This window comes from Esox lucius, chromosome 5, assembly GCF_011004845.1.
Source record: "Esox lucius isolate fEsoLuc1 chromosome 5, fEsoLuc1.pri, whole genome shotgun sequence".
Classification (NCBI taxonomy): domain Eukaryota; kingdom Metazoa; phylum Chordata; class Actinopteri; order Esociformes; family Esocidae; genus Esox; species Esox lucius.
This window is the reverse complement of record NC_047573.1, coordinates 2,726,258-2,743,454: the sequence shown is the minus strand read 5'-3', so window position 1 is coordinate 2,743,454 and position 17,197 is coordinate 2,726,258. Positions and strand designations below refer to the sequence as shown.

General features: G+C 41.0%; 1 protein-coding gene across 1 annotated transcript; it reads left to right on the top strand.

Annotated features, from left to right (window-relative positions):
• Window positions 1-617: 617 nt before the first annotated feature.
• On the top strand, window positions 618-15,772 carry LOC105028010 (calpain-2 catalytic subunit). Its single transcript, XM_010900437.5, has 22 exons — window positions 618-1,229; window positions 4,004-4,073; window positions 4,669-4,787; window positions 4,938-5,071; window positions 5,254-5,422; window positions 5,503-5,586; window positions 6,116-6,201; window positions 7,199-7,273; window positions 7,813-7,973; window positions 9,734-9,906; window positions 10,343-10,354; window positions 10,506-10,598; window positions 10,784-10,902; window positions 11,809-11,845; window positions 11,965-12,030; window positions 12,124-12,181; window positions 12,319-12,383; window positions 12,714-12,782; window positions 14,344-14,422; window positions 14,881-14,997; window positions 15,139-15,197; window positions 15,612-15,772. The coding sequence occupies exons 1-22, from the start codon at window positions 993-995 to the stop codon at window positions 15,633-15,635; spliced, it is 2,106 nt and encodes a 701-aa protein (XP_010898739.2). The 5' UTR covers window positions 618-992; the 3' UTR covers window positions 15,636-15,772.
• Window positions 15,773-17,197: the final 1,425 nt, after the last annotated feature.

The following is a 17,197-nucleotide window of genomic DNA, read 5'->3' as shown; positions in this document are numbered from 1 at the left end:
CTTGCGTGAGTGTGTGCTTGAGTGTGTGCATGTGTATCTATCTACTGGTGATAATAGTAGGTGAGGTGAGGTGTGTGTATGATGGTGTGTCTTAGGTGGTGTGGGTACGTTACGATGTGAGTGTGTGTGTGTGTGTGTGTGTCTATCTACTGGTGTGTGAAAGGGGAAACACAGCCCAAAGCATAAGTATTTCATTTGCAAAACTCCTGACCACGTAAACCTGCCCCCTTGTGATAGACACGCCCCTTCACACACATACACGCACACACACATACACACACACAAACTCCCATCCCCCATCTATTGTTGACAGTAGATGGAGGGAGGTTCAGGTTGCCTAGACAGATGTCGGTGTGGTAACCTGTGTGTGTGTGTGTGTGTGTCTGTGAAATCCAAGCAGATAGCTAGGTAGGTGTGTTTGCTGTGGGTTGCTGCTGTTGTTATGTGTTTCTTCCCCACACCCACCCATTTAGCTCCTCCCTCAGCTCTGGGTCCTGCCTTGGTGGTGAATTTAAATGAGAAATAATGTCATACGCAACATAAGGGGGGGGGGGGGGGGTTAACAGGTGAGGTGTGTGTGTGATGGTGTGTCTTAGGTGGTGTGGGTACGTTACGGTGTGAGTGTGTGTGTGTGTGTGTGCGTGAGTGTGTGTGTGTGTGTGAGAGAGAGAGAGATGGCATTACCACAGGGCACTCAAACCCCTGCAGCTAAAGACAACTCCATCCTACAGCACCGAAGGAGGGGCCAACCACCACTTCATCCAGAGATCATCCCGTGATCATCCAACATATAAAAGGACTTCATCTACAGTCACTACAGTTCCTTTAAATAGGATTTCCTACTTTAGACTCTGCAGTCCTACTCTCTTTATCAGAGCCATCAGCATAAATCAACAGCTCCCGTCTGCCGCCAAGCAAGCAGGCACCCTACAGCGACCTCTAAACCCTTACTGAATCTCTTCAGACCAGCCGTCCAATCTCCAGGCCCAAGGATGACATCGATGGGAGATTGTGTGGCCCGTCAGATTGGGAGGAATGACGGTGTGGGAACAAACCAGCAGGCGCTGAAATTCCTTCAGCAGGACTACGAGAAACTGCTCCAGGAATGTCTGAAGAGTGGGAGGCTGTTTGAGGACCCCATGTTCCCAGCTGAGAGCAACTCCCTGGGGTACAAGGAGCTGGGGAGATACTCCTCCAAAACCAAAGGGCTGCAGTGGAAGAGACCCAGGGTGAGAGACACTGACCGTGGAGATAATATCATGTTATTTCACCGCTTAGCCTACAATTGAAACTGAGTCAATTCAGGAAGTTATTTGAATGGTAAATTATGAAATATCTCTGGGGGGGATTTCTTACAACTGCCTTTCAGTTCAGTGAGAGTTTGTGAAAATAAATGTGCTTTCAGCAGTTAACAGCAGTTGTTATTTACAGTAAAGTTTCTGATTTACCCTGACCAAAATGGAAAACACTTCCATGTTGTCACAGGGTTATTTATGGCACCTGTACAATATAAAGGTATACATGTTATACACAAGTAGAAGGACACATGCAGTCTAATGTTCAGGTAAGTTCAGAGGCAACAACCCATCCTGGTCAGATCCTTTGTCCCTGATTTAAAAAACCTTTGCATCATGATTGGAACCATAACACCTGACTGCTGTCATATTCTGACAAACAGTAGTCAGTGCCTCATTATTAAAGCTGTGTCTTTTGAAGACTATTATCTGGGACAACTAGGTCTTTGTTTTACACAGGTAAACATTCTGATCTCTGTTCACACATCAGTTTGAATTTGGTCTGCCCATCTAAACAGCCCCATAGCCCCCGCTCGCTGTTGTTATGGGGACGTGGCACCAATGTCAACACGAGTATCTTCGTCAGAATCCATGTTTCCTTGTATTGTGTTCTGTACAATGTGTTATTCAAGAATTAAAAAACCTCCGGCAGCTAGTGCTAGTAAACATACCGGGTCACCTTGATGGTGGCTACAGTTACTATAATTGACTTCTGCGTGACAAGGAAATAACAGCGAAATCTGTCCTTCTAGCACACCTGCTTTGGCAGGTGCAACGCTGTAGAAACAAAGGAAACTTTCAAAGAGAATGAAACCCTAAACACAAGATAATGGTAACCTGAGATTTTGAGCCGTGGGCTGTGCCGACTGACCATCCTAATCTACGTTATGTGCAGTGGTTAAACTGGAATTTGAGAGGTGTTTTATGATTGAAATGTTCTTTTCAACTCTCTGAATTAAAGTGTTTGTGTGATTCCAGTGACACGGACTCAGCTGCACATCTGGACACCTAACCACAACTGTAAAAAAAGATACATTAAAAATGACATTATTGATAAGTTTCTCTGTAGTACATTGCGCAGTCTACAAAACAGTTAGGGACTTATAAATATTGGTGTTTTGGAGACATAAATGTTTTGAGGAAAACGTAATGTATAGCATACATTTATGAGGTTTAACTCTCAGTGAAAACATTTATATACATTTTGTAGGCTTGGCCGATGTAAAAACAGTAATCAGTAAAACACTGGAATGTCTCTTTTCAATTTAGAGAAGACAAGATATCATGGATGTGAAACCCTCCTTTATTTAATTTACAGAGTCTCAAATAGACATGCAAATCATATTTTTGTCATTTTGAAAAAGTAATTACCTTAGACATTACTTGAAACTATAGACCACTACGAAACAACAAATAAACTAGACATTACTACTACTATAGACCACTATAAAACAATGAAGAAAATTTACTTGAAAGTGTAATATTTTTGGTTTGTAAAAGGTCAGCAGAAGGCATTTTAGTTAGGAACATAATTACAGGCAGTCTGAATAATAGGCTGCAACATCCTTTCCGTTTTCTGAAAAATACGTTAAAATCTTTTGTTTGTTATTTTAAATATTTAGGTTCTACAAAAGGAAATCTACTTCAGTTTGCAATGAACAAATGGCCTCAACTTACAAGTGAATATGAAGCAGTTTTATAGAGGAAGATTCAAGACGATTCGATTCAACGTCCATGTTTTCGAAACCTTTTTCTAAAACAATGGTATGGATTTTGTATTGCCTGTTTCTGTCACTTCACTCATACTTTACAAGACTATAGAACCTGTAAACTAAACTTGAGATACTTCAATTCAGTCTGATTTGCTTCATTAACTTCCATATAGACCTCAAGCATAATTTTCAATTCAGTATCATTTAGAAAATAATTGACTCTATTTTGGCCTGCTCAGGATAAACATTCCATAGAAACGGTCTGTGATTGGTGCTTTAATGACAAATAGATTCCTCTGTCTTTGTCACATATTTGCTGTAAGACTCAATCAGTAACTTGTGATATGACTTCGCCCTTCAATATTTAACCGTGCTTGCTCAGCGGGCCCTCAGTAGCTTTGGTAGAATACACTTATACACTTGTATACACTTATATACTCACTATAAATTAAATTCAGGTTATGAATTCTCACTTGTTCATATTAACTGCTGCAGTGCTGGTTTGAATCTGTCCCACTGCATATTCAGCAATAACTCTTTCCTCACACAAATACAGAATTTACAAAGAAATATCTTTAAAAACCTGTGTATTTACCCAAATAATGTTGTTGATACCTATCATGTAGTTCTGGCCAAAGCGTCAATCAGAGAAATATCAACCCCCCCCAACTTCAAACTTGAAGGTTCAAACACACCATGTTCGCAAATAATAGCTGTTTCCTCAATAATAATAGTTATTTCCTCAATGATTATGATGTCATGCTGCCCAATCAATGGTTTAATCACATGGGTATTTTTAATGACCAGTATACTTTACAACCACCTCATTCTGTTCTTGGAGTACACTTACATCTTTTAAAACCAGAACAGCAGATTTCTTTTAAATACACCAAATTAACATACTTTTGGAAGCTATTATGCATGTTTATTAAGTTATTATGTATACATTTGATAGAAAATGTTTTGACTAATAGCTTTGTCCTCTGATTTCTGAAGGAGTTTTGCTCAAATCCCACATTCATTGATAATGGCGCCACCAGGACCGATATCTGCCAGGGAGAGCTTGGTAAGAACAATTTCACAAAGCTTCGATGCTACAAAATACTATAATCCCAAGATCATCTTCACTGTAATCCCCAGCTTTGTTTCCACACAGTACTAGAGCATGAAAAATAGAGAAAAAAGGCTTATCTACAGATATGTGGTCTAAGAGCATAATGATCAGAAACCTGCTCACCTGGCACCACCAGAATACGAACATTCAGCCTACATCCTTGTGTCACGGTCCCAAACCCGGGACAATGGAGACAGCTCAGCAATGTTGACAAAACTGGGAAGGAACCCCAGACAGTTAAAACATTTACACTGGCCATCAGCGTATAGTAAACCTATAAACACACACTACGCCCATCCACCATGTATCTGTAGCAGACTGTCTGGAGGTATTATGCAGACCGTCTGTGCCATATTCTTTACTTTAGGGTTATTTCTCCTCTGGGGGGTCCTCACAGCAGGATGTCTGTTGTCTTGCTGAGCCAGATCATTGTACAGCTGTCTGTTACTTATAATACTAATCATCATAATAGTGTATATTTTCTGTACGGCATGTTTGTCATGATGGGTGTTTATAGATGTATGATGTATGTGTGTTTGTGTTCCAGGGGACTGTTGGCTATTGGCTGCTATCGCTTCTCTGACCCTGGACCAGGATATTCTGGCTCGGGTCGTTCCTCCTGATCAGAGCTTCACTGACAACTACGCCGGCATCTTCCACTTCCAGGTCAGGAGTCAAGGGTTAGGGAATAGGAGTTTCAATAGTTAATAGTTTCATTTCTATTAATAATTTCATGTGGTTAATCCAAAATTACTTCTTGCTTATTTAGCGTTTTCTTGTATCCAAGGTGACTAAAAATCTGTTGTGGTCCTTCAGTTCTGGCAGTTTGGGGAGTGGTTGGACGTGGTCATAGATGACCGGCTGCCCACCAGAAATGGACAGCTGCTGTTTGTCCACTCAGCCGAGGGGAATGAGTTCTGGAGCGCCCTGCTGGAGAAGGCCTACGCCAAGTAAGGGACACCATAATCCATTGACTGAAGTCTTGTCATCTAAGGGACTGCAACATAAATATACATTAAGTTCTTCACAACAATGTCTGTTTTTTTGGGGGGGTTACAATGAACTTCTCTGTCTGATCTGTCCGTCTTTCCACCTTTGTCTCTGTTTCTCTGTCTGTCTGTCTGTGTCTCAGGGTGAATGGTTGCTATGAGGCTCTGTCTGGAGGCTCCACCATTGAGGGCTTTGAGGACTTCACAGGAGGGATCGCGGAGACGTACCAGCTGAACAAAGCTCCTCCCTCTCTCTTCCAGATCATGGTCAAGGCCTTGGAGCGTGGCTCACTGATGGGCTGTTGCATCGATGTAGGCTGCGTTTAGATATTCGATTGGTTGTTTGTTTAGTTGATTGAGACCCAGATGTCACCCTGAGTGTCTTCCCTCAGGTCACCAGCGCCTATGAGACTGAGAACGTGACGGCTCTTGGACTGGTGAAGGGCCATGCATATTCAGTCACTGGTGCTGAGGAGGTACGTACCTTCATGATGTACCACCCACCCTGGGTTCAAACCCTCGCCCCGTTCTCCCAATGGGGTCTCCCGCATTCTCAGTCTCCCAGACAACACGATATAAAGCACTTTCTTGTCCATTTACATGGAACTTCATCTTGTGACATTCACATATTTCTAAAACGCGGCGTGTCTTATACAAATGATATGACACGCAGTGCTACAAGCTGCTACAGTTAGCAAACAAATTCACACATTTACAAGTTTACACATTAAAAGTCCACTCTGTCTGAGTGTGTTGGGCCTGAGTGACATACTATTTAAAAATCAAACAATAAAGTGGGGAAACAACACTGCATGTTGAACGTGTCAAAGAGACTCATGAAAATGTTTTCTTTACACAGTATTCAGCCTCACACTGAAGTGTTCCATTTTATGGCAACTCTGGGTTTAAAACCTTCTGACAGGAGCATCAATGCTTTAAAGGAGTTTAAAGACCAGGATGTGCTGACTCATCCTAAATGGATTCCATCGTCTGTCATCCACCCAGGTCCACGTCCGAGGAAGCCCAGTCCAGCTGGTTCGGATCAGGAACCCCTGGGGAAACGTGGAATGGATCGGGCCTTGGAGTGACAAGTGAGTCATTAGTTAACTAGCTGCGATGTACCTGCAAAGAGATATTCAGTCCTCTCCTCAAGGATCCCCAGGCGATCAGGGTCCCCTCTGAAACGAGGGTTGAATACCACAGAGATATTCAGTCCTCTCCTCAAGGATCCCCAGGCGATCAGAGTCCCCTGAAACAAGGGTTGAATACCACAGAGATATTCAGTCCTCTCCTCAAGGATCCCCAGATGATCAGGGTCCCCTCTGAAACGAGGGTTGAATACCACAGAGATATTCAGCCCTCTCCTCAAGGATCCCCAGGCGATCAGGGTCCCCTGAAACAAGGGTTGAATACCACAGAGATATTCAGTCCTCTCCTCAAGGATCCCCAGATGATCAGTGTCCCCTCTGAAACGAGGGTTGAATACCACAGAGATATTCAGTCCTCTCCTCAAGGATCCCCAGGCGATCAGAGTCCCCTGAAACAAGGGTTGAATACCACAGAGATATTCAGTCCTCTCCTCAAGGATCCCCAGATGATCAGGGTCCCCTCTGAAACGAGGGTTGAATACCACAGAGATATTCAGCCCTCTCCTCAAGGATCCCCAGGCGATCAGGGTCCCCTGAAACAAGGGTTGAATACCACAGAGATATTCAGTCCTCTCCTCAAGGATCCCCAGATGATCAGGGTCCACTCTGAAACGAGGGTTGAATACCACAGAGATATTCAGTCCTCTCCTCAAGGATCCCCAGGCGATCAGGGTCCCCTGAAACAAGGGTTGAATACCACAGAGATATTCAGTCCTCTCCTCAAGGATCCCCAGATGATCAGGGTCCCCTGAAATGAGGGTTGAATACCACAGAGATATTCAGCACTCTCCTCAAGGATCCCCAGACGATCAGGGTCCCCTGAAGCGAGGGTTGAATACCTCTGCGTTAGCACACAATTCCACTTTTCATCTTACCACTGTGTTCCAAATGGATGAATCAGATGCTACAACAACACTGATTAATGTTTTCCTTTTACCAGCTCCACAGAATGGAAGTATGTCAGTCCAGAAGAAAAACTTAGACTGGATAACATTGCTGAGGATGGGGAGTTCTGGTGAGTGTGCTTGTATGCATTGAAAACGTGGTGGCGCTTTAATTAAGGATGTAGTTATAACATGTTTATAAAGCTTAATGACTGGTTTAGAAAGGTGTTTATAATGCCTTATGAATTGGTTGTTTACCAGATGTCGATATTTTGGCAAATAAGTCTCTGACAACCCTTCTCTTTCTATAGCGCAATTGTATGGGCAAGATGGACTATAACAAATATCTGGAAAATGCAAACATGGTTTTATGGGACAAATACAAGAAGAATATTCTGATGTAAAATTAGTTGGAGTGTTTTAAAGCGTGTTGGTAAACAGCTTCCACAGAGTATCTGGTTATGCTACTACTGACATATTATCACTAGATAAAACCCCAATACATAGAATGTATTACTTCATCTGTCTGTGTTCAGGGTGTCCTATACATACATCATGAGCAGGATCTTAGCTTGTCATATAAATGGATTTTGCTGCGTTTTGTAAGTGAGACCAGGTTCTGCACAGCGATTGGCACGGTTTATCTAGACAACGCTCTGTCTCTCTTCAGGATGGCCTATTCTGACTTCCTGCATCAGTACACTAAACTGGAGATCTGCAACTTGACTCCAGACACGCTGACCAGCGAAGGGGTGGGTCGCTGGATGCACTACCAGTACGAAGGGGCGTGGAGGTTGGGCTCTACTGCCGGAGGCTGCCGAAACCATCCAGGTCAGGCCTAAAGCTTTCTGGGATATAAATCATTTAACAGAGAAGTTTGCTTCATTACTAGAAGTTGATAGCTGCATGTAAAAGTCAAGGTATATGCTACATTTTTTCAATTTCAAGCAGTGTTTCTCTCCTGACACATAGGCTGGCCTATGGATTCGCACAAGCACAAAGCAGTTTTGGATTACGTCCTAGCATAATAAAAATACATATTTGGCAATAAAATATACTTCGCTAGACAGATTCATCTGCACCAGGCAGACAAACAAATACAACCATTTGCCTTAAGAAACTTGTATTGACAGTTTAAACAACTACTACTAGCTGTTGGAGAAAGGAAATGTGTCTGAAGAATTGAGAAAGCAGGAAGGGGCAGTGTCTTCCTCGAATCCTGGTATGACATCAGGCTCAGCCAAAACACCTGTTTCTTTACAGACAGCAGAACATGTCAATAGTGGTGTTTAGAGTAAACAGCCCTTTACATTGTTTGATTCAGTGACATTCAGAGATGCGTTGGCAGTATACATTTGCTTATATTTTAAGTAATAATAGCATGTTTTTCAATTTAAATAATAACTTACATAATTATGAAAGTACGTATAGAAATTCAACAACCCCTTGACATGTTTTCAAATGTTTTCTTGTCTGTACCTCCGTTTCATGATCTACTTATCTACACACCATAGTTCTGAAATTACTTTGTACCATTGTGAAGTACAATTATATATTAAAAATAGAAAACTGAGTTTATAGTTGGTGAAGGCCCCTTTGACAATGATTACAGCCTGATATTTAAGATGGATTGGTCACAACTTTACTCACCTAGATTAGACAATTCTTTAAAGGTAAGTTTCAAGCTCTGGCAAGTTGTTTGGGTAGGACCCATAGACAGCGATTTTGAAGAATACCACAGATCCTCTATTGGATTTAGATGGTTATGACTGAGCCACTCAAGGGCATTAATGTTTCTTTATTCCCTTGACACTGTACTGTAGATTTGGTTGTGTGCTCTGGGTCATGGTCATACTGAAAGGTAATTGTCTGTCACAGTTTTAGCTTTCTTGTACATGGCAGCTTTTTCTGAAGAGGTTTTGTGTACATTTCTCCATTCATTGTCCCTTTTATCCTATCAAGTGTCCCATTCCCATAACATCCCCATAACATGATGCTGCCACCCACCACCAGCATCATGTTATGATGTGTGCTGTGTTTGGTTCATAACTTAACAAATATTTTTAGAAGCTTATGGTCATTTTAAGCATGTGCAGCCATGCAAGGAATCAAACCCACTTCCCCAGAGTGTCACGCCCAGTCCTCTACAAACTGAGCAATTACAGAGTTTAGAATAGTCTAGACGCCTGTTTTGCTGTCGCTAAAACTTACCACAACCAGACGCAGACTTCCTCACTTTCGTTTTCGAATGAGGGCAAAAACAAACCACAAACAAAAGCTCTAAAAACTCTTAGTACAGTAATGCAGGTCTTTCATTGTTGTACTTAAGAAATTGTTCACTTACAAATTTGATCAGCAAAATGTGTTTGTCTGTCTGTGTTTAATTTTCTTGTGACTGTGGAGATTTTTGGAGATATTTGTTCAGGCTCTGGTGGCTACACAGAGGATGGCACAAAAACTGATTAAGTCATTCAAAATAAAACAAAAAACTGAACCCTAAATATAATTTACTGTTGTGCCCTGGCAGCATGGATCCATCAATGTCTAAATAAACCGCTTCGGGGCCTCTGTTTGCACACCTTCCTTTCCAGCCACGTTCTGCTCCAACCCCCAGTTCCTGTTGTGCCTGGAGGAGGTGGACGATGACCCTGTGGACGGGAAAAACGGCTGCACCTTCCTGGTCGGCCTGATGCAGAAAGACGGACGACGCAGCCGCAAGTTGGGACAAGAAGACCTAAACACCATTGGCTTTGCTATCTACAAGGTATGTTGTTATACTGCGCCTATCACTTCTGCAGGACTGTACTGTAGACCACACAATCAACAACAGATGCAGTATCTTCATTGATACTTCTGTTGTAGTGCAGAGGTATTCACGGGGTCCAGACACAGATTTGAATACCACTGTTCTAGTGTATTCAAGATTTAAAAAGGCTTTTGGAGGCTATTTCTCAGATTCGATTTTCTCTAGAATTTTCTTTAAATCAACCCCTACACTTTTTGGTCTATTCTTATAATCTGTCTAACAGTGCACTTTTCCTCTTGTTGTATGAGTATGTAATTTCACTGCCATTGGAAGCTGGCTCAAATTACTATCTTACATCTGTTCTGGGCAATTTACAGTATTTAACTCAATACGATTTCTCAATATGGTTCAAATTCAGTAATTTAAAATCTTTGTTTCTGTTTTTCTCTCTTAGGTTCCTGATCAGGTATTCATCAATCAATTTGAGAAAATAGACGTTTTGGAATCATGTCTCTAGAGAGGCTGGCTGTGTGACCATCCCATTATCATATCCATATCTTAGCCATGTCACACTGAATACTTGTGGATTGGTCAGATCTCTCCCCTCTTTTGGTCAGTATAAGGGCCAGGCTAATGTTCACCTGGGACCAGACGTGCTGCTGAAACAGAAAGAAGTGGCCATGTGCAAGACCTTCACTGACAGCAGAGAGGTAACTATCATTTTACTGTGTGTGACAATTTTACTTACAGCTTTTATTAAACTATAGAACGCTTTGCCTTGAAGGAAACACTTCACCAATAAATATAACTGACAGAGCAAGGAGGTTGTCCTGAAAACCCTCTGTTACAATTGAACTTTGAGTCAAGTTTGACAGTTTTTTAATAAATCTTTTAGGTGTGTGACCGTTTCTGTCTCCCGCCGGGCAATTACGTCATCATCCCCTCCACCTTCCTGCCACATAAGAATGGCAACTTCATCCTTAGGGTTTTCTCTGAAAAACATGTTGCCACCAGGTACCTTCCTAACACAATGAATACACATGTAGAAAGATCTCCTGAACACTTCTTCTCTCAGAAACGTCTGAAAGCACACATGTAGAAAGACCTCCTGAACACTTCTTCCCTCAGAAACATCTGAAAGAGTAACGTCATGTCATATAGTGTCTAGGGAAAGTGGCTAGTGAAGGAGTTAGGGGTTGTTGTAGTGTCAAGGGAAAGTGGCTAGTGAAGGAGTTAGGGGTTGTTGTTGTGTCAAGGGAAAGTGGCTATTTAAGGATTTAGGGGTTGTTTCTTGTAGCATCTAGGGAAAGTGAAAAGTAGGAAGGAGTTTGGGGTGGTTTCTGGTAGTGTCTGAGGAAAATGGCTACTGAAGTAATTCGTTTTTGTTTCTGTGCTCATAACTAAGTGTATAAAGAAAAGGACTAGGGTAATGCTATTCAACTCCTCAAGGGCCCAAACTCTCCTGGCTTTCATCCTCTCCTAATCAGGGACAGATTCAGAACTGGAACACCAGGTGTGTGCAATTAACTAGCAGGAGAAAACAAATGGACAGGGTTAGTATCTGGATACCGTGACACTTCATAACATTAGATAGCACTGTTAGATAGCACTGTTACATAGCACTGTTACATAGCACTGTTAGATAGCACTGTTAGATAGCATTGTTAGATAGCACTTTTAGATAGCACTGTTAGATAGCACTGTTACATAGCACTGTTAGATAGCACCGTTACATAGCACTGTTACATAGCACTATTAGATAGGACTGTTACATAGCACTGTTACATAGCACAATTAGATAGCACTGTTACATAGCACTGTTAGATAGCACTGTTAGGTAGCATTGTTTTTCTTCAAGCTTTTAGCACCACCTAGCCGATAAAGACTATAACTGCCACTAAATATGTCTTTGTTTTCCAGTGAAATGGGAAAAGTGGCCACTGTTAAGGTCAAGGAGGTAAGCTGATCATCTGATACGTTCCTTTCTTCACTTTATTTTCATCTCCACTTTCAGCACTGAGTCGATTATTAATAATCTATTCAAAATAAGCTTGTTGATCAGTGCCTATTCCCCAGGCTAAAATAACAGAGAAAGACGTGGATCCCCAATTCAAGGAAATATTTAGGAAGATTGCTGGCAATGTAAGTTTTTCCTGTTTTTTCACACAATAATAACCAGAGTTGACTGTCTGTTTTTTGTTTTTTAAAGCTCAATACCATCTCTGTGCTTCACAGGACTCAGAGGTGACTGTGTTCCAGCTTGTTGAAATTCTAAACAACGTTTTCACCAAAAGTAAGATGTAACAATCTTATAAATACGTATTAATACTTTATATTTATAAGATATATATACTTTGTATGTATAGAATCACTTTGGATTATTTAATACATTTAATTTTAAATTAATTCTACTGTCCAAATTTTTTCCAGGGGCTGATATCAAGACTGATGGATTTAGTCTTGAAACCGGACGTCACATTCTCAGCCTTATGGATGTATCTTTTACAGTGGAAGAAACAAGATTTAAATGTTTATCTGTAATTGACACACTAACTGAATGTCTCTAATGCTCATTCATTTTCTAGCCTGGTCCCAGATCTGTGTTGTCTTGCCAGCTAAAGTTGGCCTATGACCATTCAAGATGCAAGACAGCACATCTGGATCTGAGACCAGGCATGACATTTTCCACAAGTGTTCATGCAATGTGTAAGACATTTAAACCGGCCAATCCACACCAGAGTCATGACACATAGTGGACCCCACATTGGGGTATTGTGTAGACATTCCTGCACCATGAATTTACCCCCCTTGACAGCCGTCTCCAGAGAGATGGGAGTGGCAAGTTGGGTCTGGTGGAATTCCACCTGCTTTGGATGAAGATACTGCGTTACCTGGTATGTGATGTTTGTCCAGTTCCCTCTGAATTCTTTGTTGTTAGGATACAGAACATAACTATACACTCTTTCAAAAACAAGAAAATGTCCTTATTTTTGAAAGAAAAGCAAATTTTTTGTCCATTAAAATAACATAAAACTGATCAAAATTGATAAAATTGAGTCCCATTATCAGCAACCATCACTCCTGTGTTCCATTGGCACATTGTGTTTGCTAATCCAAGTTTATCATTTTAAAAGGCAAATTGATCTTTAGAAAACCCCTTTTGTGATTGTTAGAACTGCAAAAAAATGTAGTGCTGATTAAAGAAGCAATAAAACTGTCCTTTAGACTAGTTCAGTATCTTCAGCATCAGCATTTGTGGGTTCGATTACAGGCTCAAAATGTACAGAAACCAAGAACTTTCTTCTGAAATTCGTCAGTCTATTCTTGTTCTGAGACATGAATGCTATTCCATGCAAGCAACTGCCAAGAAACTGAAGATCTTATACAACGATGTGTAAAACTAAATAGAAAAGGAGTGGGAGGACCCAGTGCAAAACTGACCAAGAGGATAAATCCATTAGTTTCTCATTTGAGAAACAGACACCTCACAGGTCCGCAAATGGCAGCTTCATTAAATAGTACCTGCAAAAAAATCTCAACATCAAGAGTGAAGAGGGAACTTCGGGATACTAGCATTTTAGGCAGAGTTACAAAGAAAAAGCCCCATCTCCGATTGGCCAATAAAAAGAAAAGATTAAGATGGGCAAAAGAAGACAGACACTGGACAGAGGAAGAACTCTGCTTAGAAGGTCAACATCCCTTTGGTCCTCTCTTCATTGTTGATGTTGAGACTGGTGTTTCATTATTTACAACATTAACAATGTCTACACTGTATTTCTGATTAATTTGATGTCATTTTAATTGACAAAAACTTTGCTCTTCATTCAAAAACAAGGACATTTCTAAGTTACCCCAAACTTTTGAACATTAGTGTAGATGCCGTTTCATGGACTGTACTGAGACTGAGTTCATAAGGAAATCACTCATTTGAGTTGCTGAAACACGGGACGGACCCTTTACCTGATTAGATTATTTGTTCAGTGTAATTGTGATGAGCTGAGGTCACTCCCATTTGGGTGAATCCTAACATCCATTCCCACACAATGCATGAGTACAGATGCTGTTTCTTAATTTGAGACAGTTTCACGCAGCAAGAAAAATGCAGCAGCATTTTTCATGTGGATTATAGAGTAATTCATTAAAGGTTTTTGTAGTTAAGTTAAAACACTGGGCACTCAGATTATGCGTTACTTTGTGAGGGACAGCAGTTTTTGCGGAAAGACCTGTGGTCGTATTGACTCAAACTGCGTAGACTGTTGGACCAACATTGGCCACATGTCTAACATTTTTAGTGGGAATTTCAGACTTTGACAGTTTTTAACACTATAACAATTTAATTCAAACTGAGCAAGAACATTTTTGCAGCAACAGGCTGATCAAATTAAGATTACAGATTAAAGTTTCACGTGAGTTTTTTTCCTGGGATTTGATTTCATGCTGTTGTTGGATCTTCAGGACATCTTCAAGAGTTACGACTCGGATAAATCTGGAACGATGAGTTCACATGAGATGAGAGCTGCTCTTACCCAAGCAGGTAACATATTTACAGACACACACATACACACACACACACACACACATTGGGTGGTTTATCAAAGGGAAGACCGGGAAAAAGGGAAATTTAGCACCATTAAAAAACCCAAACCCTCAACGTTAAACCTAACACTAAGCCTAACCCTTACTCTAACCTTAACATAACCATAACTTTAACCTCAATAACCTAACTGCCACACACTCACACACATGCTCTGATTGAAGTAGGTAGTATATCAACAATGTGTCTTCTAAGCAGAAATCTTGCATGCTAGAGGAGATTCCTGGAAAGTTATTGTTATGACATGTTTATATACTATCTGGAAGGTTAAGATCAATTGTTCAAGCTTGGTGCTGTGGTTTTTACTCTGGTGGCAGGGTCACTATACAGTAGGTGGAAAGTGTCCATTTTAGTTTTGTCTATTCATTCTATTTCTATGTTTGTGTCCGTTTCCTTAGGCTTCCAAATCGACAGTAAAGTTCTGCAGACCATTGTGAATCGCTATGCCAGCGCCCACTATGACATTGACTTCCACTGTTTCGTGGACTGTCTCATCAGACTGGAAATGCTCTTCAGTAAGCCATCTCCTCAGTAACACGACACTATCAACAAAGTGACAACAGCAGATGAGATAAAGACAGAATTAAAAAATATTTCATTACAACGCTTTTGTGTTTTTGTATTGGATTGATCTCTTTCTGTTTTAATCCCATCAGAGATGTTCAAAACTCTGGATTTGAATGCCTCTGGGAAGATTGACCTGGTTATCTCGCAGGTGTGAACTTCTATCTATATATTTCACAGTCTATGCCTTATTTTATAGTACAAATTAAGTGAAAGAAGGAAAACCTCTGAAACATTTTTAACCCTTGAATACACAATAGGTTTGCATTTCCAGTGCAGCCCCTCCCACAATGAGCTGCTTTTCTCATGTTGATGTGTTTGGGCAGCAGTCTTCATTAGCTTGTGGACTGAATACATACTATGTTTGGCAAACGTCTGCCTGTTTATCTGTCTGTCTCCCTGTATCTTTCTGTATGTCTGTTTCTGTCTGTCTCTCTGTCTCCCTGTATTGTTCTTTCTGTCTGTCTGTAGACCTTTCTGTCTGTCTGCTACTCTCTGTCTGCCTACCTCTTTATCTATCTGCTTCTCTCTGTCTATATAAATTGATTTGTTTGTTCTTTTCCAGTGGCTGTGTCTGGCGATGAACTAGACTTCTCAACAACAGTAGTGACTGGTACAGCTGAATCCAAAGAAGATGTTACAAGAACCGTTTTTATAAAAATATACACTTTTTAACCCTTTGACGCGTACAATCACACCAGTGTGATCAGTCTAGAGTGGTCCCTGAAGTGTATGATAACACTGGTGTGATTAGAACGTCATGTTTAGAACGTACCATTAGCACGCCTAGCTACAAGTAACGTAACCATGGCTGGTCAGACTGCGCTGTTATTTTCTCACATTTTGCTCAAACAGTGTTTCTAACTTTATTTCCTGATTGTAATTGTTTCAAGACCACACTATGATATTAACCAGGTAGCAAGCATTCAAATCGGGAGAAGAAGTGTTACTTACATACCAACAGACAGCCAACACTAATACACAAAAACGAATGATATTCGTGAGTAACATAGAGCATCTTAACATTTCCTGGAAGAGCTGACAACTGATCAAAACCATTGTAAAAACCTTCTAGAAGTTAAGTTACCCGTTGTGGGCGCCGCTATGCTTTTTAAATAGTTTATTCATTTTCACTGCACTGAATTACATGTCACGCTTTGTTAGCTAGCGGTTAGCTGACATTTACACATCAACCAGCTTTTGCAGCTCTTTGAATTTGAGTCAATAAGAGAAGCTTGCAATGCAATGTATGTAATGTTCCTTATCTGGCAAGGTGACTGTTCAAATTCCGGAACTGAGTGAGTACTGAACTCACGCGCAAAAAAACTCACGGTCATTAAGGAATATTTGAAACTCACATTTAAATTTCTACATTTTCACTATTTGTTAGTAATTTGAAAAATGGTTCCTCTGGTATTTCTAGCTCACTCTGGTTTAGACCTGAATAAAAATGTCTAAATGTTTCTGCTGTACGGGTGTTTTTTTCTTCCATAAAATTAACAAATATATGTCTCTGCTATTACATTATCTGAGTTCTAGAACACAAAACAAAACATGGTGTGGAATTATAGAACCACATCTTTTGACATAATCTATCCAATCTTAAGACGGATAGCAACACAATGAGATGTCAAATTATTTAGAAAATGCCTGTTAGATATTACATAATATCTAAGGTCTGGCAGGGCAATTCCAGTGTGACTAGCAGGGTGATTCCCGTGTGCCTGGCAAGGTGATTCCAGTGTGTCTGACAGGGTGATTCCAGTGTGTCTGACAGGGTGATTCCAGTGTGTCTGACAGCGTGATTCCAGTGTTGTCTTACAGGGTGATTCCAGTGTTTCTGACAGGGTGATTCCAGAGTGACTGGCAGGGTGATTCCCATGTGCCTGGCAGGCTGATTCCAGTGTGTCTGATAGGGTGATTCCAGTGTGTCTGGCAGGGTGATTCCAGTGTATCTGGCAGGGTAATTCCAGTGTATATGGCAGGGTGATTCCAGTGTGTCTGGCAGGTTGATGACAGTGTGATTCCAGTGTGTCTGACAGTGTGATTCCAGTGTGTCTGACAGGGTGATTCCAGTGTATTTGAAAGGGTGATTCCCATGTTCCTGGCAGTATGATTCCAGTGTGTCTGACAGGGTGATTCCAGTGTATT

Bases quoted from the DNA above. Each gene is read 5' to 3' on its own strand.
- LOC105028010 (XM_010900437.5), top strand. From the start codon at position 993: ATGACATCGATGGGAGATTGTGTGGCCCGTCAGATTGGGAGGAATGAC. The intron at 5,423-5,502 runs GTAGGCTGCGTT...GTCTTCCCTCAG, and splicing joins TGATGGGCTGTTGCATCGAT to GTCACCAGCGCCTATGAGAC. The intron at 14,423-14,880 runs GTAACATATTTA...CCGTTTCCTTAG, and splicing joins AGCTGCTCTTACCCAAGCAG to GCTTCCAAATCGACAGTAAA.